Source organism: Coffea arabica, chromosome 6c (genome assembly GCF_036785885.1).
Source record: "Coffea arabica cultivar ET-39 chromosome 6c, Coffea Arabica ET-39 HiFi, whole genome shotgun sequence".
Taxonomy (NCBI): domain Eukaryota; kingdom Viridiplantae; phylum Streptophyta; class Magnoliopsida; order Gentianales; family Rubiaceae; genus Coffea; species Coffea arabica.
In genome coordinates, this window is record NC_092320.1 from 62,308,354 (window position 1) to 62,335,126 (window position 26,773).

Sequence of the window (26,773 nt, forward strand, 5' to 3'; positions counted from 1 at the left end):
TAATTGTGTAATAAAAAGGTAAACAAGTTTATTTAAAAAATATTTTGTTATCAAATAAAAACTAAGCAAGTGTTAGAGTCTTGTGCACATTTAAATGAAGATCTAATGTACAAATCTTATCAAAAACATGTATATAATTTGATTAAAAAACAAAGACCCACAATTGAAAAAAACAACTAGAAAAGCATTAAGAATAGCTTAAAGACACCAAACTAGTAGAAACAGCTATTTAGGTTTTTTTTTTTTCCCTGCTTTCCACAATGGCCAACCTAATTTACTCGGAAAAGCACAACATTGTTCAGCAGGTTCGAATACACAAAGATCAATTGACTATAAATGAATAACACGTCTATATAAATTTACAGCCAAGAAAAGCAAAATACTATGCCAAAACTGATCTAAAATGAATCGTGGCAACACGATTGCTAAAACACTAGGAAGCCAACCCAAAATGAATATGGTACAAGCAAACAATCACAACAACAAAATATGATAACCGCCCCCAAAGAGACCAGCCAATATTTCCATATAAACTCCTCTCTTTTAAAAAGACCAGACTGCCGATTGAAAGCACATAGCTAGAAGTTACAACCAAGGAGAAAGCCATTTTGCGCATACCCGAGGCGAATTTGCCCAAAAGCCTTTTGCTCCTTGTACATCCCTTTATACGTCCATCGATCGAATGATATTTTGCAAGGCCATCCAAATCTAGCAAGGTGAGAGGATACCACCTAACTATAAATATCTTTACTCAGGACTGACTGACATACAGTACAGGGACAAGCCCAGCCATTTTACCGTCCCTCCCAGGGCGTTTTTTCTTCACCTGCAAGAAAATGTGCAATCAAACATGTCAGCCACATTTAAAAAGAAAGAAAAAAGTTTACTGATTAGAGAGCAAATAAACTCTTACCAAAAAAAAGAAAAAAGAGAGAGAAAATAAACAACCAATCAAAGAAGCTAACTATGACCCAATATATGAACTAATCATTTTCTTGCAGGCCGAATCACTAAAAATCATGAGATAAATGCATTTATAAGACCATATATTTTGGTCTTGGACAATAAAGAGGACAGACACTCACATTAAGCTCTTCAAGGAAAAAAATAAGCCATAAATAAATGAAGGTTTCTTCTATTCTGTGCCTAAGCACAACAAAAAGAAGGTGGTGGCCCACTGTAAAACTCTTACATTATGCCCCACCCCCTAAATTGTGTACACTTTGACATACAATACTTGAAACTTTTGCAGATAATGAAACGCCAGGCCCATGTAGGCCCAGAATAGAAGAACCCATAAATGGGGAAAAAAATTCAGAAAATACAGTTTCTCGTCACATTTCATTCCCCCTACAAAGACTCTATGCCTCTTTATCATTTTTCAATAGCAGTATTAAAAGTCAAGCTATAAAGTATCATTTCTAAAAGAATATGCTGTTTAACTTTGCAGGTCCACATGTTATATACTGTAGCATGTTTTGCCCTAAACCAGAACCAGATTCGTTTGACAGGAACACACATTCAGGTTTAACCAAATTATTCTGTAAAAGAACACATAGCATTTTAATCTGATAAATTTAAAAGCATTAAACCTCATTGTGGTTTAGCTTGACGTAAGAGTTTTCTCTGACAGTCTAAACCAAATACATCCTCCATTATGGGTCACCCAAATACATACTCATTCCTTCATGCCTTAAAATTTTTGCATGATTAGTTCTATTCAACTATGAAGATAAACTTATCCTATGTAAACTGTTCCACAAATTCCATTTGTAGGTAGAGACGGGCAACAGTTATGAAGTTTAAAGAATGCTATAATTGCAAATACAGAGCACATTATAGCACAAGAGAATATGTGCCCATGAAGACTAGATAAAGTTAGACAAATTCCATTTACCTATGCATTAATACAGAGAAAAGTTTAGCAAAATCCATTGAGTAAAAGGAACATATGGAAGATATGAACATTCAACTCAAGGTTACATCTCTTCCACATCCTTCTTCCATAGACATAATCAACCAAAAAACTCGCAAACGGCTTTAATTTGGAAAAAGGAATTTCGACAAGGCAACATCCAAAAGAAAAAAAGAATCTGTGATCAAATTTCATCTAAACTGACATAAAAGAGTAACATAACTAACACACACACAATAAGAACAGGCACAACTCAAAAGAATATCTTATTTGATCTATAAGATTAGAAATCCTAAGAAACAAAACAAAGTCAAGGACAAAATTTCCTCATAGGACGATAAGATAAAACACAGTCAAGGAGAGATGAGGGCATAACGAAATTGACTTGAGTTCATGTGCACATTTTACTTACATAAAACCAGCCATCTACTTCATATTCAATTTCAACCTCTTCTCCTGCCGTCAGATTCAGCTGTAAAAAATGGTAAACCACCAAACATCAATTTCCAGAAACAAAATGCTTAAGCACAGCGACTTTATAGATATAGAGCTCTGGACACCCATGGGCCTCAACCATAAACTAAGATGTCATACTTAGAATATCAGAACAACCAACAAATAGACAAGATGTATAAGTAAACCATCACTCAGAAAGTAGCAGTGTAGTATTGCAAGATTAATTTGTCCTATTTCTTCAGAGTTTAATTACCACAGCTCATCACAAAACCACAAAGCATACCTCATCATCACCACCAGCAGTAAAGTCATAAAGAGCTGTGCCATGTTGTCGATTTGTGGAAGAGAGTCGCTCATCATCATGGGATCCAAAACTTTGTGAGCCAGGACCAGCTAAGGGGTTCTCAAATGACTCGTATCTTTGATGGGTAGGAGATGAATATGGGGGAGGCTCTTCTCTTATCTTTAATGCCCAAGTACAAGAAGTAATGGGATTAACACTTTCAAAAATACATACGATTTAAAAAAGTAGCAGCAAAGAAGAACCACCACTGCCATGACAGCATAAAAGCTCAAAACAGGGGAATCAAATTCAAAGATGCAGTATGGTGTAGATGTTAATTAGGTTGAGAAATGACATTAAAAAATGAAGATTGATCTAATTTGAAAAAACCAGCCAGCCTAAGTAACCATGATAAAGCAGTCACCAGATTCTAAGCAAAATAAGAGAGACAACAGTCTGAGTTGGGAAACCAACTTTCTCTGCTTCTTTTACGGACGTATCCTGATTTATAATTAAGCTTACACCAGTTGTAGGATCTTTAAAGGATATTTAAATATGAAAATTACAACACAACTATAGCTCTTTCTTTACATTTAGTAAATTAATGATGGCAATAAGCACAACTCAATGGTTCAGATGTCCATACCGGGGAATTAAAACCCTCATATGAGTTTCCTCCAAAGGAAGGATGGCTAAATCTGCTTCCACCAGCCCTCTCCTGTCATTAAAAAAAAAATGTGGCATCATTATCTTCTTCAATACCATTTGCCTGTCATTTTTGAATAAATAACCTGTTCATCATATCAACTTGAAGGAGCTGAACTCAAATTATAAAGTTTATTTGTCAAAATAAAAGTTTCTAGACAGCAATTAGCTGATTCCAAGGTTCCAGCAAACTAACCCTAGAACAAGAAATGCCATGAAGCTGTAAACTTGGAAGCATTATTGCGAAGATGCTTTTTCTTTGCTTTCCTATGTTCATGCATGTTGTACATAAAAGCAATGACAATATAAAAAGAAACCGGTTCACATCGATCCCATTTGTCTCAAAAGATACTGGAACCATACCAAACATTTGCGGAATTGCAACAGTGTGCTTTCGCCATGTGTTTACTCACGTTTTGTTATAAGGTTGAGGAATTCCATCAAATTTTCAAAAGTGGAAAAAACCTTGTGGAAAATAATTTGCAATTTTGTGGATCAATTATTCCCATAATAATGGTAACTGTGCTGTGTGCAGTTTTCCTTTGCACTGACAGCTCACATGAGAAAAAACCAATAAAATACAAAAACAAAAAAGGATCCACAGTTTTGATGAAAAAAATATTAAATTGTTTTCTAATTGTTACTAAAATTCAAGATATTTCCTTTAATTGCCTTTTCAGTCCCTTTTGCATTGGAAAATTTGGTAACAAAACACAATATTCAGATAAAACAAGAAACGATTATAAACCACCCTACCCAATATGATAACAGCAACTCCTAACCATTAACAGAACAAGATATTGGAATAAAACAAAGTTTTACGCAATAAACATTTATGCTAAAACAAACATATTCAGAATTAAATGCTAGGTCAAAGAATACCTAATTAGTATCCAACTGCAATTAAACTAGAATGTATCTAAAATCCATAAATGTTATACCGTGGACTGAGAAGAACCATAAGTGGAGGGCTTCGAACTGAACAGCGATGGATAGTTCATTCCACCAAAATGAGATGATATCGATGTCTCAACTGATCCAACCGAGTCAGGGGAAGAAGAACCAGAAGACCTTGTATCTTCCTGTGACAACAAAATGATAGTAGTATAAAACTATCTATTATACAAGTAGACCCCAATATAATCCAAGTCCAAGAACCTCCCACAAAGCAAATTAAAAACATAACTACAACAAACTTGCACAGCTATAAGATCCAGTATCTAACCTCCATTTCTGTGGTCTCTAAAAGAGTCTTTGCCCACATATCGTCGTAACTCATGGAAGGTCTAGAAGTAATATTCTCCTCAACGTCAGGAGCATCGGTACCAGCACCAGAAAGGAATTCATTTACCTAAAGTTATGCAAAGGTCAAAGAATATGTAATCCAGCATGACATAAAAAGGCAACAATTTATAGCAGGGATGTGAGATATGGATGAGTTTTTTTATGATGATATGAGTAGGTTACTTCTTAGGATAGCAGATTATGAAATCCTAAAGCAACCGTTTACTTCCAATAACTCGCAACAATTAAGATACCAACATGTTTACAAACTGAGAGGCTCAACTAGAAGGAACCAGTGGATACAAGAATGTCCACAAGCTTAAGGAACCAAGAAAGGATCTATACTCTCATCCAACATCAATAATCTATTGCTATTCAATGAGCTTCTGAAAAACAGCACTGACTGGAAACCTATTTTTGTGCAAAGCCGGAGTTATTTATGTTCAATGCAGAAGTAACCGAACAGAAAAAAAAATGAGTGGACCTCATACCACCAGGCCAAAATCCATGGTACTTGTAAGAATGTAAAGTTGGCGAAACTTCAATCCCTCAATCTCAAAAATATGACTTTCTTAGCACCTCTGAGAAGCCCTCTTACTAATGTTTAAAAAGAAAAACTAAACACAAAAACAGAAGATTAATTGATCTCGTACCCTACTCATTGCAGGAGCATTACTTCCCAACAAGCCATCATCACCAAGGTTTGCAGCCCATGCATTTACAAGGTCATCATCAAGTGTGTCAGGCTCAGCAGGCGTTGGTTTGGCTGTTTCATAGATAAGATCAGAAATGCCAGTGGCAACAGCTGGGTCACTGAGGCCGGTTGATGCACTTATATTATGCCGAGTGCGGTAAATGTCAATGAGTTTTGCACTGTTGAGTGTTTAAATATAGATAAACAAGTAAACAATATGAATATTGTGAGTACCAAGGCAGATTAAAGAAAAGAATAAAATTAACACCAATATTTAGCCACAAAAATGTATAAATAGTTTGCGATCTATACTAAATTGACTTTCATTTTTTTTTATTGTTAGCCACAACTATGTCTGACACATCTATAGTGGACATAAATTTGTGGGTAAATAATTCAAAATACCCAAAGAAATGAAACTGAAATAAAAACCCTACATCAGACATGCATCAAGTTGCCATGTAAGAAAGATTGGAAAAAGGAAAAGAAAAGCAAACTGCAAATATTACTTGTAACAAATGAATTGGACATTGAAGGTTCAAAGTCCCCAAAAAAAAAAGTATAACAATTCAGTAAAAATGATAAAATAGGAGAAAATTACACTGGCCTCAGTTGAGATCAGTCCTAATTAAAGGAGGTAACTGTAATTTACTCCAAAAATAATGTACCTTGTCGGCCCCAAAGGAAGATATTTGGCTCTTGGTACATAACAAAACAGTGAAACAAGATCTAACAGTCTCTCATGAGTTTCATATAGTTTCTTAAGTTCATCATCTGTCCACTCCTTTTTGGCATTGTCATGATTCCGCATCTCCCTGAAGTATGAAGGTCCATAATATGTGTTAGAAACCAGATATATGCAGCAATTGCGAATATTAATAACATCTTCTTGCTAAAAGTGACAAATCCTACTCTTACTTTATCAGCTCATCTTGTGCACCATACATTTCGTCAAGGACTTTTATCATAGGACTTATTAAAGATCCAAGGCCAGTACCACTAGCTCCTTGATCTTCTCCATTACTAACATGCATATCTGCAAGTTGAGACTGCAGACCACCCTGTTCTAAGGTATGTAAAAATTCATAGATTTGCAGCCTGTAAGGCTCGCCAGATCTAATTGCCATAGTTGTAAGAGCCTGAGCAGCAATAATACGAACCTGGAATAAAACAAAAATAAAAATAACAAGAAGAATTATGATGAGCTATATTTGAACCAGCAAACCAGTTCAAACCATTTCTCAAATTCCACCCCTCCCCTGCTGGAAAAAAAATTTTTTTTTAAAAGCAGCAAACCAATTATGTTCTCAATTTCATAGACAGAAAGTAAATATATCCTACATGTAGCCAAGGAAAAATACATTGGGGTAGGTAGGAAACTAAAATATTCACATTCTATCCTCATATATGGGGATCATATGACCATGCAAAATATGTATTTGGAAATAGTACAACTGAATGAGGTTAACACCAGACACCAAATTGAAATGCAAGATATCAATGTGGAAACGTAAGGGTGCTTTTAGAATCTCTCTCTCATGAATTTGTAATTACATCTGCATTGATGAGCCTTTGCTCTAATTCCTCAGATGAAGCCCACAACAGAGAACTTTCCTGAAAGATTTACTTTTCTTGACTAAGGTTAACACCTGACACCAAATTGAAATGCAAGATGTTGATGTCAAAAAGTGAGAGTGCTTTTAGAGAGTATATCTCATGAATCGCTAGGTACATGGTGCACTGACAAGCCTTTGCTATAATTCTTTAAATGAAGCCAACAGATAGAATTTCCTTTAAAACCCGAATAAGCAATAGATCATGTCCTGCTCCCCACAAGAATTGCTCCTCTGGTCTTCGACATGCCAAGTGGTAGTGATGATATGGATGTTTAACAACCTACTGCTAGGCTTATATTGGGTCTCCTAAGTCCCACAGCTCAGCTATTACTACCAACAACAAGTCTAATACACAAGATACAACAGAATCTAGGAAATGCCTGTCCTACATTGCAACCTGCCCCAAGTCGTAAATGGAAGATTTGGACAAAGGTTTTCTCCTGAGCTCTATTGACATGTGTGGTGGTGCAATTTGATGATGATTGCATAGGTTGCCATGCTACCCAGATCTAAGATGCTTCTTTCACCTCTATATGCTGAATATAGATGTTCACCAAGCGAAGGTACATTCTTAAAGCAAGAAACCAACATATATTTCTATTTCAAATTGAGATATATTCGTCTATATTCACCAGATTTCACAAGCACGAAGAACAGTTAACTTTTCAAGCCCATGCAATGATCATTACAGTATTTGATCTTACCTCCCAGCTACCACTGAAAGCGCATCTTTGGAGCCGAGTTAGAGCACCAGCAAGAGTTGGATTGCGAGAACTTGCAGCAGCAACCATTTTATCCGCATCCAACATCATTAATGCAGTACCAGGAGGTGTAGCTGATTCCCAAGCATACTCAGAGGCAGCATAATTTGCATTCTCCCCAAGGAACCAAACCTGCAATTGCATGACAAACATTGCTAATTGAAGAAGCCAACTTTCAATAGCTGTTTAGAAATGATCAGAAACATCATCTTGGATCCCATCAATTAAACACATTTCTTACCGCTGCTTGGACTAAACGCTGCAAAGCCAAAGCAGATTTTGGATCGGATGCTGATACCCTGTCAATTGAGGTAAGCTCAGACATTGAGCCAGGCTGTGGAGGTGGTAAATCTAGCACTATTGTGACTGCCTCGAGAGCTGTGTGCTTTCCATCAGGGCCAGCTCCAACAAGACAAGTCTGCAAGCATAAACGCTATTAAAAGCAGTGTCCTACCAACCACAGAGAGGGGGAAAAAAAAGCTACAAGAGGAATCAGAGAGATGGCTTTTAACACAAGATAAAAGCATAAAACAAAGCAAGGTAATTAATAAATAAAAATGTATTGACAAGAAATCTTTTCCACCATTAATGAACTAACATTAGGCCTCAATTTCTGGCAAACGCAGTCCCCAAATTCATTGGCTAAATGAGGTCAACACAAAACTCCTCAAGTTCATGAAATCCACAGGCACACAAAACAAACCTCAGACTGTACATATTAGCAGACAACCTTACTGGCACTCCTTTAGACCTCTACTCAGATCATTTTCTATACATGGGTGGTTTGTTGGGATATCTGCTCTTTCTAGTTGTACAATTACTATTCCACGGGGAAAAATTATGGCAAGAAACTTGATTCTTTTTAGAACCAGAATCAGCAGTTTATACATATGATGATTAATATCTTATAAGTCAGAATACAGCCTAGTCACAGAATACCAAATCCAAGTTGAGAAACAATCAGTGAGAACCTACTTTCCACAGTAGTTGCAGAACATCAGCATCGATCTTCCCAGGAACTTTGGTAGCAAAAACCCTTGCAATTTCAAGAAGAGTAACAGCCATATCTGGTGTAGCCTAGTAAGCCCATAATGAAAAAGATAGCTGTAAATATATGGCGCCAAATAAGGGGAGGAAAATTATACAAATGAATGTAGTCTCAACTTCAGGCATGCTCAAAGACCTAACTGGTTTATTGAATGTATATCATAGATAAAGATGCAAACATACATATGCAATGGAATCCTTTTCTGACAACATCTGAGGTTGAAGGGTTCCAAGTTTAAGGTTAGATAATTTTCAATAAATTTCTCATACAAGTTGTCCTATAGGGAAAATGTAGAATCACACACTTCAGCATTCAATACACTCTTTTGACAAATTAAAAATTCTGATGCAGATAAACAAGTCCACATACCTAGTAAATTAACATTTAGAATTTGAGTAACAAAAGCAAATTAAATGAACAAGCTACTGTTCCTAACTGTATTTTAAGTTGAAAAATCAATTCAAATATTCCAACACAAAAGCAAGGGGGGGTCAAAAAAGTTCAAGGGAGAATGACTTCCTAAGGCAAATCCAAGGTCGATCAGACTGCAAATCCGTGGTCGATCAAATCAATGCAAGCCATGTCCAAGACATTAGCATTGCAACAGTTCTAGAGGATATTGAGGAGCTGAAGGAAGATTTTGAAGAGTGCAATTTCTCCTTTGTGTATAGAGCAGGCAACATGTGTAGCCATACACTAGCTCAAAATGCAATTAAGCTAGTACATGATATAGAATGGGACAATGAGTTCCCGGTATGGCTGATGGATATAGCTAGGAAAGATATGAGGGCAGTTGCCCCTTTTTGTAACTAATGCTTGCACTATCAAGTGTTAATATATAAAAGTACTAATTACGTTTGTTGGAACAAAAAAAGAATGACTTCCTAAGGCAGTTAACAGATTTTCCAAAATTTAGGAAGGCTGGCCTTCTTTTTCCATCCACCAGCTGTTGAAAGTAGCAGAAATTGATTAACTGAGCTTTCAAGGTAACAAAAAGACCCCAGAGCTCAATACTACGATTCTCACCAAAAAAAAAACACACACACACACACAGAGTAAAATTGATAAAAAAAAAATCAAGGTGGGCGCATTACTACAGCCTTAAATGTCCAACTGGACATTCAGAACACAGTTTCAACAGAATTTTGACTCGTCAAAATCACATCTCATTCCAGTGAATATCATGAAATCCCAATGACCAAATAATTGGATAAGTTCCCTGCACGCAAATCTTCTCACAAAAAAAAGGACAAGCAAAATCTCTAAAGGATAAGCATAAAGACTCCTATAATAAACCTTTCACGACTTTTTCTCCCAAACCAAAGAAAATGTAGAAGGAAATTGGCAAACAAGGAAACATTGGAACCCATAGTACAACTGAAATCACAAAAGAATGCTAAGCACTGGAGAAAGAATTCAGGAGAATTCCCAAAGCCAATCACAAGCTAAACTGACCAAACTTCCAGAATTGATGAGAACCATAACCCCCAGAAACGGATGGTAGCATAGAACGAAAGGAAAGAAAATGAGATAGCATTAGGAAAAAGACCATGTTACCAGTTCTACATGAAACCACAGAATAATGTCTAGCAATTCGACGAAGTAGTCCAAGAAGCCAATGAGAGACAAAAAATTCAACTATATATCAACCCTATAGTTTTTGATATCCTAACTCTCACGCCAACTCTTTGCTAAACAGAAAAAGCTTCTTCCAATGTGCAGCAAATCCATGAAGGATCTCAGTAATTGTGAAAACTGAAGCAGAAGATAATAAAGACCTATTTTGGCCAATTAGTGGCATAAAAATACCTTACAGATATACAAGTGATTCATCCAATTCCCAAAGGACAAAATATCAATATAAGTTTTACTTTTGTCACCTGCTCATTTACATACCTTAAAACGAGCGTGCAATGTAAGCAATATATCATTTAGTAATGTTGCTGGCCAAGATGGATCAGAGAGCTCGGATGCAATGATGGATTCTAGTTCACCAAATGATTCATGTGGACTTTGCATCCATATGAGAGCTTTTATTACCATAGCACGAACATAAACACATTCACATGCAACAGTTGTTCGTACCACCTCCATCAGGGAAGCTAATAGGCCTGCAATTGTGTCCTTGCCACTTGTTCCATTAGATACCGAGGAAACGCGACGAAGACCTAACAAAGAAGAGATCAGAAGAGCAAAAATAAAAATTGCTTACACTTTTAACAGATAGACAAGGTTAAACCACTGGTCATTAACAGTTCTCTCTCAGCATAAGCTACACAAGTACAAAAGAACTAAAACCTTTTCAGTTTTTCATTGATTGTACTTATTTGCTTTATATGGGACACCATTACTCCATTTGATTTTTTTTTTTTTTAAAAAAAAGCAAATAAAATCTTGAAGCCTAGAACGGGGAGATATAAAATGTTCAAAATTCTAAATAAAATGTATCACTGAAATTAGTTTCCAGGCATAACAGCACAAAATACAATGCAGATTGACCTATGAAGAATTTACTAACCAGATAAGCTATCACCATAATTTACAGAACAAAAATGGCCAGTGCTATCTAACCGAGATTTAGCTTTTCCTGTTGGATATTATCTTCCTTCATGTAAAACCAAAAGTATATCCACCAACATCTATTTATACACATTCTTGGAAATTAAAACATAAAATACTAGGGTTTTGACATTGACAAATATATGGGCCCAAGCAAAAGGGAAAAGAAATGAAGAACATCAAGATTAGCAAGGCCAGCTACAGATATTAGAAAGTTATATCAATCCTGCATGCACTCAGTTCACAACTAAGAGCAAAGGACATCATACATAAAAAGCCCGTGGTTTATGTGCATGAAACTTTAATTACACAGACACAAATAACTATGTATAAGCCCTTCACTGATCCATGATACAAAAGATGTAAATATTAGATTTAATATTAGTAATCATGGAAAACCATATCAAGGAGTCTGCAAGTAAAAACTATGCAGATACATGACACAACCAAAGAATAACCCAAGCAAAACATCATTGAAGAAAACTTCGTAAACGACATAGAACTACATCATGCATCATAGAGATGTTTCATGGCAACAAACATGGAGTCGAACACCAAGCGATTAAAAAGCAAAGAGAATTAAGATATTATGACAAAGTTGCTACCCTCAGATGTCTCATTCAGATCTTGATCATATGAATCACTACTTTCAGAGAATGAATTAATGTGAACTCCTTCATCTATATCCTGTAAACCAACAGCAAAAGCTGCAGCACGGCTTTTCCCCATTTCCTGCACAACCCTAGCTGCAGCATGAAGTACAGGACGAGAGAAACTACGGAAAGAACTCTCCAACCTGCAAAAATATAGCAGCAGTCAAACAATTTTGGTATCATAATGACATTTGACTAGCTCAGTCCACAAATAACTATATTCCGGAAAAATAAGTCCATATAGAATTTCAAGCAAAGGAGAAACGAACGAACCTCCTCATTACAAGTTTTATGAGCGGTTGAGGCCGCTTTGTCTTTGAAGATTTTTCTTTAGAGCTCTTTGCAGGAGCAGCATCTTTAGAATCAGCCTTTGTCTCTTTCACAGAAGGTGCTTCAGGAAGCTTAAGAATCTCTCTTGTCAGACGATACCATCCAACAGCTCGTTCCTCAGTCCTACAGAAAATCAAAGCAAGAAGACAAATGAGAAGTACTGAAGATACCAAAACGGGAAGGATCTGAGATGCTGCAGCAAATTCGACAAACTAACTATCAAGCAGAGCTGAGGAAAAATTGAATTTGGAATAAACAGTATACCTCTCTGCATTATCCAGCTTTCCTAATACACAGAGGATAGCCTCAAAACAAACTCTTTCACTGGGGTCAAGGAGGAGCTGATAGAGCACGGAACTAAACTGAGACCTAATATCTGGCCGATCTGCATACATGTCCATGTAATCTTTCAATGCTTTCATCTTTAAACAATTAACAAGCTTGCAACATAGAAAAATGAGAAGGGAGAAAAAGGAGGGGAAAAAAAGTAATAAGTGAAAATTCATGGTGTTGTGCAAGGTACTCTGAAATGGACATACCATCTAGTGATCGAGCTCTAGAAATCGTATGGCACAACCTGGCTAATGCAACTCTTGCAAGAACGTCATGCAAATGAAGAACATCATGCAGAGCCCCTGATTATACAAATTATTGGAAGTAATTTTGGATCAACAGAAACCAATGCCAGTTAACATAGAAAACATGACAATTGAAAGGAAATTATCACACATACCACCAGGTTGCACAACCTTTCCTGCAAAGAGAAAATTTAGGCCCATAAGGATGACTTCCAAAACTAAGGCCAAAATAAACTAGACCACCATGTTTTATGAAATTGAAAAATTATAATTACAATTCATATGTTAAATTCACTAGAAACAGAAAAAAGGTTCTCAACTTTGCAATGTAAAAAATACCAGAACAACAGAATGAGCAGGAGATGCCTAAATTGCATTAAAAAGAATTATCCTAAAACAGGCTACTATGTCAGTGACCCAAGATTCCAAACAACTTACCACACATGACCACATTTAATTCCCTATTTGGGCATCCCATTTAATTTACAAGTGAAATCTTCTCCCCATACTATACACTTTTATACACAACAAAATAATCAGTTATGGAATATTTCAAAGTCCATTTAATGAACCAGGGAAAAGACAGGAAGTAAAATCGTAATAATGAGAAAAGGGGTTTAACAACAAAGGTAAAATTCACAAGCCAATAATAAAATCAAAAAGTTGAAAAAGAAAGTTCATGGTACAGCAGCTCAATAATATGTTTAGTGCTGGAGCATTGATGCAACAAGCAAATTTTACCAGATATATTCTTAAGTTTTGTTTAAGGTCATGCATTCAAAATGCATTCTTTTCTTGTGTTTTTCTTTTCATGTAGTAGTTCTAGAACATTATGTTTGTTAACTTTTGCCATAACTCAAACTTCAGAGTCAAATACATATCCATTTCAGATTGAATCCAAATGGCAGACATGTCTTTAAGATTAATTTAAGATTTTAAACAGTTTCATTTACCCAACGCCATTGCAACAGCATATGGATCGCTTGTGCCTAGTTCAGATAGAATTTCCAAAGAATGCCTAACAGCTACTGGATCAGCAAATGAAACTCTGCAACAACAAAGGAAAACAACATGACAAACAGTGTTAGATATGCAAGACGGAAAATCATTACTCATAAATCTCAACATTAAAGGTCAAGATAAATTTCTGTACCAAAATACTATAGCATGAAAATAAACCCTTAAAACTGAACCTTGTTTCAGCAACATTTGTTTACCAATGCGTCATATGCAGAAGTAAAGAAGCAGAGATACAGAAAAAGAAAGTGGGATCAGGAACAAAGACTTGGCAGGGAATGCAGATTTCAAGAGCTAGTGCAAATAAGAGATAATGCCAAAGAAGAAAATTTTAAGTACATGGAGAGCCAAAACATGTTATTTGGTAAAAACACTGAACCAATGATTTCCATTTGAGAATTATAACGCAATCTTTGTAATAAAGCAGTTGCCTGAACAAGTGAATGCAGAAACTTTATCACGACCATAATTTGGGAACAAAGGTATCACAAGCTACACAAACTACTTTAGATTGATAAATACTGCCAATTTTTCAGTGGATGGAACTTGGAAGTGGCATATATTTACATCCATTGAGCAAGATAATTACGGAAAAATCGTACAGTGATAACAAATTAAAGGCAGATCTGCCTACAATGGATAGTCCTCGAGTCCTTATTTGAGGTCAATATGACATGAGATCAATTAGGCCTTGAAATTTGAGATCAAAACAAGGACTTTTCTGGGCCTGCATTTTGATAAAGAGATCCACCAGAATAGGGAAAGAAAAAATAACAGGAAAAGGAATTAATGCTTTCAGCTATAGCTGGATAGCTTGATGTATTCCTCCCAACAAAAAGTTTCCAAAAGCATCATGAAACCAAAAGGACCAAATAATATTATTTCTCCAGTCTACAATTGAATAGATACACCAAGATCATGAACTAATTATGATACACTTGGAATTTGTAGAATATCCACAAATAAACAAAACCAACCTTAGAACTACAAAGATGCTATTGTTGCCTAAATATTTACTCATCCTAGAATATGATTCTGTAGAAAGTCTTCAAGAGCCGCCTTTCAAGGTGAATCAATTTCAAAAAAAATCTTCCTAAAATTAATCCTTCCAATATTGCTAGAATTTCCTGGGTTGACACATCTGACATTCTGAAATGAATTCACATATTAGTTAGATATAAATTGGAAAACATGTAAGATCAGTATGTTGGTTAATCCACATTTGCATATATCTATCCGACCACCTTGTTGGAACTCCATTATCCAAAGCTTGGAATTAGTACATTACTATGTATTTAATTACAAAAGAGTGAATAATGTTCTAGGATGAACCAACATGACCAAGGCCTCCAACTTGCAAGGAGTAACTTTTCTTGAACATTCAATGGCAGTAGTGAAAACCTTACATACTAACATGAATAAAAAGTTCCCCTGATCCCGTTCACCTTTATTACTGAAATATCATCACAGCCAAAATGCAAAAGAAACTACAGCTGCCATTCCATCGAGCAATAGAAACAAGATAAAATAAATAGCTGACCCTTGTACAGCACGATGAAGAAATGCTGGATTTCCTGGATCAAGAGGAAGTCTTCTCAAAGCACTTATGGCAGCATATTGCAAGTTACTTCGAATGATAGACTGAGACAACATAAACAGAACAAAAAAATCAAAATCACACTTCAGTAAAAGTCATGTATCAAATATAGATCAACACCATGATATCCAATGTAGAAAGGTCATCTTTGACTTGACACATCCGGCTAGTTTACTTCTAATACATTGAGAAGTTTATATGCTTTTGGTTTCACAAAAGCCAAACTTCTTCCGTCATGGAGAAAAGAAGAGCTTTTACTGGATAGAGAGAATAAGAGTCATATTTCCTAGCATCATTATCCCCAATTGAGAAGCTGTATGAGAATGATCTTTCCATTTCTCTAGCATCCAAAACTATTTGTCGTTCTTAAAAATTTGAGAAAAATAAGCCAATTTTGTCCAGATAAAGTCTATTTCATTCCATAAAAAAATCTTTTCCCATTTCTTCAAAGCAATCTGATCAAATCATACACCCAGTCTCTATCATGTTAGAAGCTTAGTCCAGATGGATCTACTGCAAACACAACTAAGAACTCAGTAAATGCATAAGTCAGATGCCATCAGACAAAATTATTGATAATTTATACAGGGAAATAATGAGAATCATGAACATGAAAAAAATAAATAAATAAATGAATGGAAAGAAAAAATCATGAATTTTAACGACTTTGGTTGGGCTGATTAATACTAGGATACCAGGAAAAAACGAAAAACCAAATAAAGCAGAAAAATTATTAAGTGACGGAAGTGAGTAACATACTACCTCTTTGTCGCCTCCTTTTGCCCCAAAGATGCCTTTCTTGCGTTTTTGAGGGTCAGCAACCTAAATAACAAGCGACAATTAATATAGCCATACAGCTTTCAGTTCACACTCAAACTATCTAATCATATAGTATAGAATCTCATCAACAACTATGCAAAACATAGATGAATTAAAAAACAAATTCTCTAATTGTCCATCAAACCAAAAAGTGTTTCAGGTACAATATTTGGGAATGTACAACATCTACGAAGGTCTACTCTAGTTACCACCATGGGGGCAGTTAAGAAAAAAAAAATTCCAGTTTTCAGAAGATTGATTCATGTCCTTCTATGATGTGCATGACTAATGCCCACACTTCAGAGGTCATTAAAAATTTCCTTTCAGAATAAATGGAGATAACACTGATTACTTTCACATCTGTGTTTTTTCTCTCTTTTTTACACCTTCTCTACTCCTCTTTTTAGTCTAAATATTACGTCAAATCTTTGAAAGCATCAGCCATTAACTACTATGTCCAAGCACAAATCCTATACCATCCTCTACTTAGCCCGTTAAAGATGCATCCAACGTAAATCGGATTTTAGGTCCTTGCTTTCCTGTTACATGAGCTCCAGTAAGATCCAGATCAGACTGTCATTCATGGATTTATTTTCTGTTAGCATATATTATCTATCTGCCTTAAAATTGGAGCAGAAAACAACTTTTATAGTGTAATAGACTCCAATATTCAATTTCTTGAGCAGAACCTTTAGAAGTCAACATCTTTTCAGGAAAAACCACAGATCTAAGTTGCAACCAATCTAAACAGGTTCACGCCCATAATAGAGTAAGAGTAGCAAAGAACTGTCAAAAGAGCAAAAGCTACTCATCTTTCCAATGTGCGTGAGAGAGAGAGAGATATGAGGCATATATCTTTTGCATCAAGACAAACCTTATCTAGAATGCTAAACACAATCTCATACAACTTGGTCAAGATTTCAGAGCTGCTGGAAGGAGCATATGTCAGAGCCTTCAATGCTTGGAGCCTTCGTGGATGAACTTCACATGTGAAAAGAGATATCAACAATGGATAAACCTTAATAAAAACCGTAGATGATAGGAAGATGGATTTTCAAGGTAAGATAAATGAATCAGTTGATGCTTACAAGATTACCTTAATCTATTATATTCACCATTCCTATCTGTTTCTATCCAGATAATTGCCTTTATGCAGAAGGAAATGTCATTTACTCTAACCACTTGAGTTCCCGTTGAGCCGGAATACTACCTGCCCCTCAAATGGAAGCACACATGACTGGGACAAAATTATGACAGTCAACTAAAGCCATAAATTTATCATCACCAATTCTTAGCCAGTTTTATCGGCCCTACCCCGCATTGATCAGGCACAAAGAAATGAAGTTTTTTCAGAAGTAACTACATTGAAGAAATTTAAGAGCTCTCTGCTGATTCATGGATTATAAGCTCCTATACCACTTTACACTAAACATCAGCATCAACCCATAGCATTGACAAGGCACAACCAAAAGGAAACTAATTAGAAGTAACTGAAGTAAGAAGTTATACCCAAAAGAAAAAATCTCATAAATAAAATAAGACAGAGATTGAGAGACACTTTACATTCAACATCTTCATTTAAGGCCTCAGAGGTTAGCCGATCTACAATTCTAGGTACAACATCAGCTCGTGTCACTCCGCCTACAGCATCAATGTCAGCTAAAGCATCCCAATTAGGAGTAGGAATCCCACCGCCTGGACTCAAACCTTGTGAACCAGTGTCTGAAAGAATTCTGGCCAAGTAATAATAAACATAACGCAGAACAGTCCTATCCTCACACTGCTGATCAAGCTGCCAGCCATAAGAAGATAGATAAGGGAAAAACAGTCAATTAACATTGACTTTGGCAAAATAAATACACAGCAAAATCCAACACATCCAGTTGAACATATTTTCTAACAGTCAATTTTTTATTCCCACAGACAACAGCATATTAATGTAATCTATGTGAAGAAGCAATTTTTAATTGTCATATCCAATTTATCAAGAAAATGCATATCAAGTTTATCACTTCACTGACAAGCACAATATCTACCTCCTAAAGTAAATCTACAACGGGTGAAGATTTTTCTTGGACCATACAACCTTTTCTACTAAGCATCTGCAATGTATTGAAGGCATAACAAAATAAAACCAAAATTTTCTAAAGGCTCAAAAAGCAGAATTTTTATAGAGTGCCCAGAAAAGTAATATAAAAGAACTGAATTCTCGAGTTACAGCCAAAAAGCTAGACGATTTCAAGGCAAAAGAAAGGCCTCTCTAAAACTATCTAAAGCATTCCTCGACTCCTATACTTGAGCACTACTACTTGAAAGGCCATCCAACACAAACTTTAACTTCCTCACAAGCAGCAAAAAATCCATATTGCTTAGTACTGTGTCTGAAGAATTGCTTAGTACTGTTTCTAAATTTGTTACCATTCACAGAACATCAGGTCTACATTCCTAATATCCATGAATAGCAAAAGTCTAGCTCTCCTGGTTCACACTGGTACTGCAAATAATGAGATGCCCACAAGTACAATTTTAGTGGCTAATCTCACAAGAAAGAGATCCCAAAAAAAGGGCTGCAAGAATTGAAATTGACAGGACCATCATCGCACAGCTTATATATTTTATGCCCTCTGCACTACCCAGCTCTAAACTCAAAAAAAAAAAACAAAAGAATAAATTGTAAATGACTGCTCCAGAAAAAGTCCCCAAATTGACATGCACAAGCAAAATAAATCACAAGAATAGTCAGACGCAAATGAAAAGCCAAGCTTAGACGAGTGCTACACCACACGCACTTCCCCTTGTTGTCATTACATTTTCTTATGCTCATTCCACCCATATAGTCCACGAAAATCTGCAACATTACTCGTGAATCATATAAATGGACATTCTCAATTTCCTTCCTGCGCCATGTTCCTTGCATCAGCTACCTAAACTTTTCCTCGAGCAAAGCAATTAAAGGTCGAAAGAGAAAAACAAAATGAAACAAAAGATCCTCCTACGCTTTTTCCTCATCAGATTCCTTCTCATTAGCGTAAAGGCTCCACATCGGTTAAGGATGCCTCATATAACAATAGAATGCTACAGTAGTTAAAGGCACTAAGCTCTTCTAAAATGTTTTAAGTTCTCAAGGCTCTGAAAAAGAAGGATTAAACTATTGCACTACTCTACAGGTAATTGTCCTTAAACTAATATAGTATCCCATCAAAGTCTCTTCCTCTAAATCACAGTAAGTCCAGTTTGTGATGCCAATGCCACCAACATGAACTTCTTGCCCAATAAAGATCTGATTACCAACTAGTCACCAATCAATTCCCATCTTTGGATAGTCATTCTACATAAATTGAATTGAATGTCCCTAAAGCTTATTAGATTTATGAAGGTCATTGATTTATCACAAATATAGGATACCAGTAATCTATCTCATGCTCCAACACTTTGCATCTCTGTACTAATTGCTAAGAGCAAAGTGTGATTATGACAAATGAAACTCCTATTGGCACTTTAAAATCTAGAAAACTCAAATTTAGTGCATCCCTGCTGCTATTTAACTATTTCAAGTTCAAAATGTGCACAGTACAACTGCAGTAAGCCATATGCCGACATCAAAAATCACACTGATCTCTCACGATATTCTCAACTAACTTCCTACAGATACAAATATGTTTAAACTAGCAATCAAATGACCTATTGTTGTAGTTAGTACTATTTTGTAAATGTCTAAAATGCCACAGAATATCAGTTCTGGCACATACAGCAGTTTGCTTGCAAAATGATTCAGAAATGTCCTTAACGCTATCACACATGTTCAGTATATCATGCTTAATGCTCCAAAACAAGCTGCACAAGGATCCAAAAGTTGCAGGCACATTTAATAATCTGGCTTCATACCATGAGAAGAGATGGTGCCAAAGATGGATCAACAGAGTTGTAGACAGCCAGTTTGGGAAACACATGATGGACCAATTGCCTCTGGGAACTTTTCTACAAACAATTCAAAAAAAAAAACAGAACTTTTTCATTAAACTTAACCCGGAAAAATATACACGAGTTTTCCATGTCAAAATAGATTAAACACCAGCATACTTGATCAGAGGCCGCTGCTAATTCATGAATGCTCCTCGCCAATTGTGCATAAGAAACAGGCTGAAACAAAAGAATAAAACAGGCATTACTAACAACATAACACAAGCTTAATCACAGCATTGATTCTCTACTCATCTTGTTCAATGAATCTAAAAAATTGAAATAAATCCCAACAAACTCACAGAATTTCACCTAACTATGCTTAGTGAATAACCAAGCAAGCAATTGTAAGCTAAATTAGTACACTTATCTAAAATTCCAACATAAACAACTAAAATTCAGAACGATAGAATATGCAACTCACTTATCAATGCCCAAAGTAGTAAAGCAGAAGTTTTACTCCTTTTTTTTCACCTCCAAATAAAAGTTCACTTCCAACAAAATTACAAGAGAAATCTGAAAAAAAAAAAACCACAACTTTTGCGGAATGAGCATTTCTATACCCTTTTCTTTTGCTTTTGCGGCATAATGTTAGCTCTGACAGGGTTAAGAGCAGCTTTGGCAGCGGAAATCGTATCGCTTTGGATCTGCATTAACGTTCCTTTCTTCGATTTCTTATCCACCACCACCGGAATCGGCGCCCCAATATTTGCTGTCGTAGTTTGGGGCGGCGGTGCTGTCGAGGAAGCAGTAGTTGAAGCCGCCGACGACGGCACTGTCGACGACGGTTGGTCCGACGTGATCAGATCCATCAGCGTCGTCCCCGAAGAATCCTGCACACGTTTTTTTTAACGATTCTGAAATTAGAAACTAATTTGACGAACAAATCATAGTATATATCATGAAATCAGTGAAATTTGAAGTGTATTTTCAGTTTTCAGAGGTTTATTTCCATTTCTTGTCGAGGCAAATGAAGAGGCGAAAGGATCTGAGAATGTTTACCGCCATGATTTGGGGTTTATCAGAAGAGGAGCAGAGATCAGAAGGAGCGAAAGATCAGAATTCGACCTGGTTCAACTGGTCGTTAGTAAATTAGTTTCTTCTCTTGGCCCCAAAAAAAAAAAAATGTATTAGCTTAATTACATTTTGGTCCTTCAAAAATGGTCTGAACTCTGAGTTTGGTCCCTTCAAATGGAAAAAGTTTCGATTTCACACTTTAAAGTAGCAAAACATTTCAATTTCACACGTCAAATGATAAACGTACAGCTTGTACTTTAAGGGTTCGTTTGGGAGTGAAGATTTGGATAGAAAAGAAAGGGAAAGAAGAGAAAATTTACTTTTGCTTCATTTGTTAGTTTTAAGTAGGAAAGAAAAGAAATGGAAAGATGAATAGTTAAGAAAATGCTTCCTCCCAAATCGGAAAGAAATGGGAAGAAAGTTTGGAGAAAGCTTGATATTTTTTTTAAAATGCCTATTTTGTCCTTAAAAAGATTTTGAACAAATATTTAATGATTTCTATGTCCAAAATCATTTCACTAATTCTCAAAACTCCCAAACAACATAACAATCTCTTCCCTTCTTTCATAACTTAAGCTTTCCCTTCTTTTCTTTTCTATCCTAAACTCCCAAACTAAGCCTAGGTGTATCTTGTAACTCAACAAACCAAAATACATATTCTAAGTAGAAATTGCAAGTAGTAAGACTAGTTCCATACTCTTGTAGTTACTAGCAGATCCTGTGATTGATCCTCGGGTGCTACCTCGTTGTGTATCCTTGGAGTAAGACACTACATACTTCTGGAGAATTAGTATAATCGAAAGATTGTGATACTTTTAGATAGAAAAAAAAAAACACTATTAGGGGATTATGGGATACCCCTAGGTGAAAAGAGTGTAGGAAGGAGTGTTATGCTATGCCTTCAACAGTGGTTGGATAAAGAGCGAGAATATTTCTAATAAATTTTTTTTTTTTTTTTTGAGAAGAGGTGTCCTGAATGCGCAAAAGATATAAGGATGGAATTTTGAATTTTTGTAGGAATTTTGTGAAGACTAAGACTGTTAAATTTTTGTTTAGCTCTCATTGCTCTAATATCCCTTTTGAGGAGAGCAATTCAATTTTGTAGGGTCATTGGTTTGGCAGGGAATTTGTCAATGGGATACTCCTAGGTTAAAAAAAAAATTCTCATAGGGTATGAGTTTGATCGAAAAGATGAAATACCCTACGTGAAAAAAAAAATAGAAATCACGAGTAAATAGTAAGTATTTTTGTAATAGATCTATAGCTAAGACCCCTGTAACGTCTTGGCTAAGACACTACGGTGCACATATAAAAATTTTTGCATTTTTTTTTTCAATCATTAAATCATATCATCTCTCACTTGCCTATGGGTAGCCAATGTCTTGTCTTTTTTCCTTTTTCTTCCAATGTCTCACTTTCGTCACACACCTATTGTTGCATTGCCATTAAATAGGTGAATATGATTCATGTTTTTTTTAAATAAGTAGAATATCAATCTTGCTTTATTTCCAATGTTCCTGTGCTACTTTGGTATATAAAGTTTGATCATCTACTCCTTTTTTCTAAGAATTATGCTATTCTATTTGTGGGGGCAAAAGGTTATTGATACGACCCTTTGTTCTTCTATGGATTTTATTCATCAAACAAATTCAAAATCTACATTTCCATGACCGCATCAATGGCGATGTCGACCGGAAAACTTTTATATCTAATTTGATTGATGCCTTTTTATTAACGTCACTTGAGAAAGGATCATGAATGCTAAATATTTGTAATAGTTTGGTTTGAATATATGCGTAATTTTGTTGCAATATTTTTGCATACATAGGTAGAGATTTAATTGGAAAGTTAATCTAGAGGGCTACTTTGTCACTACATCTATAGACTATTGCCCCCCCCCCCCCCTTTTTCTTGCTAATTAGACATCCATTTTTTGAGTTACTTTCCTTTTGTAACAAATAAATGATACAAAAAAACAAGGGAAAATGTATGGAAGAGAGAGAAAAGCTAAAAACTACATGTACTTATTCTTTTATCTCTCATCGTGAATCTATTATTATTACCGAAGGAAAAAATTATTCAATACGTGAGATACATGAATCATTGCTATAATCTTGATATTTTCAAGTTATTAGTTATTACTCAATTTGATTCACTTCTCTCTATACATTTATGCTTTCACTCATCACAATGTATTTCTTAGTTTCAATTTCTTCATAAGCATGACAAAATATAAAATTTCCCTACCAAGAATTGGGTGAAAGCTAGTTTATGAAGAAAATAATTTTGTGCCATTTTTATATAATAAGTGGATTAAATTTATGATTACTATTACTTTTGTACTCTAATAGTGATGACATTTACTTTTTTACATTTGTTGTAACAAATTCTTGTAATAAGATGATTTTTCATTTTAGGCATTTTAACAAAAAATTGGAGCATATGATAAACAAAAACTTTGTTTGCTTGAAATCATTCTTTTTTGCATTGAGGTGTTTTACTCTCTGTTTGGATGAGAGTTTTTTTAGAGATGTTTTTGAAAAGGGATAAGTTTAGAAATATCCCATGAGGTTTTGACAAATTTACTTGCCTCCCTTCAACTTTTGAAAATCTCATGCACCTTTCCTAACTGAGAATTGGGACCTATTACTGAGATAATGTCTGGCAAAATGACTATTATATCCACAATCTTGATAATATTAATTTAACAATTCCTTAAAAACCACTATTGGAACGTATTTGAAGATTAAACAGAAAATTGGCCAATTGTTTTCAGTAGATTGATGGAATTTCTCCCCCAAACGACACACTTTTCTAATAATTACGTACCATTAAAAATGTATCCTATATCATTTAATTTTTTTTTAGGTCTTTTGCTTTTGGTCTTTGTAATTAGTTGAATTACTTTGCAAAGTTAGCCATTGATTAGTTTGATCAGTTTAACTTCATTAATTCATCTGCTACATACTTATTTAAATTTATGCCCAGACTTTTGGTTTTTGTCTGCCAGGATTTAATTCATTTAATAATTTATCAAAATAAACAGTTGCAATGATTAGAAAAGGCTTTTTTTTCCCACTAAATTTCATTCTCTCTCCAAAAATTTTTTTCTATTCAAAATTTTTATTTGGGCTGACATGTTACATAATAGTTTTAAATAAGGGAGCTAAGCAAGATTTTCAGAAGTTGATAATAAGCAAGTACAATTGTTAGAAGACTCAATAGAGGTTTCTGAAATTATCCCTTTTATAAAACTTAAATGATAGATGTGTGTATAACTAAAACACTTATATAGGGTGTTTTAGAAGTGATTAATTAATGTGTTTGGTAAAAATGAACGTTTTTCAAAGTGATAGTGAAATTACTTTCCCATATCTCAACCCTCTCCTTGCTCATTTTCCTACCCTTTCTCTTCATCATTCCTCTCCATCCTTCTCCCATCCTTGGCCTACCACCATTACTTCTCCCATTTCCCTTCATTCACTTGTCATTTCCCTCTTTCCCAATTTCTCTTCCGTTCCCATTTCTTTTCTTTCTCCTCATTTATTCCTTCCCTCTTACATTTCAACCATTACACTTTTTTCCCTCTCCCGATCTAGTCATGCAAGAGTGCGGGGAAGGAAGAAAAATAAGGAGTGATGAAGGATGTGGGAGAAGAAAGAAGATGGAGGGTGGTACAGAAAAATATTAAGAAAAAGGTAGAAATGAAAAGCGGCATAGGAAAAAGGAAGAAAAGAGGAAGGGGAAAAGAAAATAGGCTGAGTTGCCAGGATTTAGATAATAAGGGATAGAGGGAGATTGGTGATTGGTATGAGAAAGAAGTGTGATGTATTTTTTGAATTATTGGTTTGTGTGTTTTAAATTATTATTTTGATGTTCTTGAGATATTTTTAGTATGTTTTTCACAGGTGTCACTCTAAATGTATGTATAACACCATTGTCAAAAAGCAATAATCCAGCAACACATAGTTACTCATTTCAAATACATTTTAAATACATCTCAAATACACCTATCAAAAAATGCCAAAAAATAACAAAAAAAAAAAAAAGAAATCACCGTCCCTTTCTCCCTCTACCACTATCCTCTCACTCATTTCCTTAGCTTCCCCTTCTTCTTCTTGCTCCTTATTATTTCCTACCGTTGCCCTTTCCCTCTCACTTCTTCTCTTTCCTCTCGTCCTTTCTCTCCCACTTTTTCCCTTCATTTCTCGCAACCATGTCTAATTGTAAGGAAAAAGGGGAGGGGGTGGAAGGAAAATGATAAGAGAGGAGAGAAGAAGAGGGGAAAAGGAACATGGAGGAGATAAGCGAAAGAAAAGAGAAGAGGAGAAAGATGAAAAACGAGAGTAGAGTAGAGGGTAAGAAGGAGTGCTATTGGAAGCAAACGGGGGACGAGGGTGGTAGAGATGAGAGGAGTGAGGTGGAAGGTGATTGAAATCAAGATTTTTAAATCGAGATCTTACTTTGGATCGTTTTAGAAGTTATAAGATCGAATCATAGATAGGTTAGAATCGTAAGATTCAATTGAAAAAAAAAAAACAAAAATCAACATTTTATTAATTTATAATCTTATTGTTCATAAAAACATATGCAAATAGATATAGAAAAATGCAATTGTAACTAAAAAAAGAAAAGTTCTTCAACTTAAATGTATTATTTATAGTATTATATGCGTATAGATAAAAGTTTGAGTTGCTTTGGAATTTATTTATTTTTTGGCTAAAAATTTAGAAACTATATTTTATTGGTGTAAATTAATGAAAATAAGATTTTGAACTACAAATTATTAAGAAATTTCCTAGTTCATATTAAAAAAACCATAGTTGAGGTAGGGGAAAAATTTTCAAAATATCCCGAATAAGTTATAAATATTAAATACACTATCAAATACATTTATATTAAAAATTGCTCCACCATTGATTTTTTCCACAATACCCTCAAAAACACCTAACACAAAACGAAGTTATTTTTTCAAAACAATCAAATCCAAGCAGAGCCTCAAATTTCCATCAACATTCACATCTCTCCATGATCAATCACATACCAATCCAACAACCAAAAATCTCTCATCAACATGGTATGGGTCCTACATTATTCACTATCATTTCACATCCAATTAATACTAGCATTTCACCGGCATGCAATGCATAAAATTTTCCAAAGTCTGAAGTAATTAGTCCACTCTTAGTCTTTAGTCTCACTTCACAAACATTAATGAAGTTCTCTATTCTACAGCAAAGAAAAAAAAAAAGCCAAAAACCAAAATTTCTAGTCAGCCAAGGCCCCACTTGAGAACAGCCACCACACTAATGAGCAGCCAGTGCTGAATCTTTCCATCAAACACCATCAAACTTACTAAGTCACATGATCATCATAGGCATCATCATCATCGGACGGTCCAATTTCACCCAATGTGGGTCCGAGGAAAATGTGATTACAATAATCAGTAGGGGCGACTACACCAGAGGACTTCCAGAGAAA

At 35.3% G+C, this 26,773-nt stretch overlaps 1 protein-coding gene across 3 annotated transcripts; it reads right to left on the reverse strand.

Moving 5' to 3' along the window:
• Positions 1-213: 213 nt before the first annotated feature.
• LOC113691482 (uncharacterized) lies at positions 214-21,416 on the reverse strand. 3 transcript variants are annotated; one of them, XM_027209627.2, is made up of 27 exons: positions 21,278-21,416; positions 20,839-21,108; positions 20,396-20,455; positions 20,201-20,293; positions 17,879-18,107; positions 17,190-17,296; positions 16,259-16,318; positions 15,440-15,540; positions 13,836-13,930; positions 13,038-13,058; positions 12,844-12,939; positions 12,569-12,689; positions 12,248-12,427; positions 11,927-12,117; positions 10,659-10,930; positions 8,690-8,791; positions 7,956-8,132; positions 7,658-7,846; positions 6,256-6,497; positions 6,006-6,152; positions 5,297-5,516; positions 4,585-4,710; positions 4,301-4,441; positions 3,301-3,372; positions 2,655-2,834; positions 2,328-2,387; positions 214-826 (listed from the first exon to the last, which is right to left on the reverse strand). In XM_027209627.2, the coding sequence occupies exons 1-27, from the start codon at positions 21,281-21,283 to the stop codon at positions 752-754; spliced, it is 3,633 nt and encodes a 1,210-aa protein (XP_027065428.1). In that variant the 5' UTR covers positions 21,284-21,416; the 3' UTR covers positions 214-751. The 3 variants fall into 3 exon arrangements, with proteins under 3 accessions (XP_027065428.1, XP_027065427.1, XP_071910102.1); XM_027209626.2 differs by having other exon boundaries at positions 16,256-16,318; XM_072054001.1 differs by lacking the exons at positions 20,201-20,293; positions 20,396-20,455; positions 20,839-21,108; positions 21,278-21,416 and having other exon boundaries at positions 16,256-16,318; positions 17,190-17,283; positions 17,879-18,013.
• Between the last annotated feature and the right edge of the window lie 5,357 nt (positions 21,417-26,773).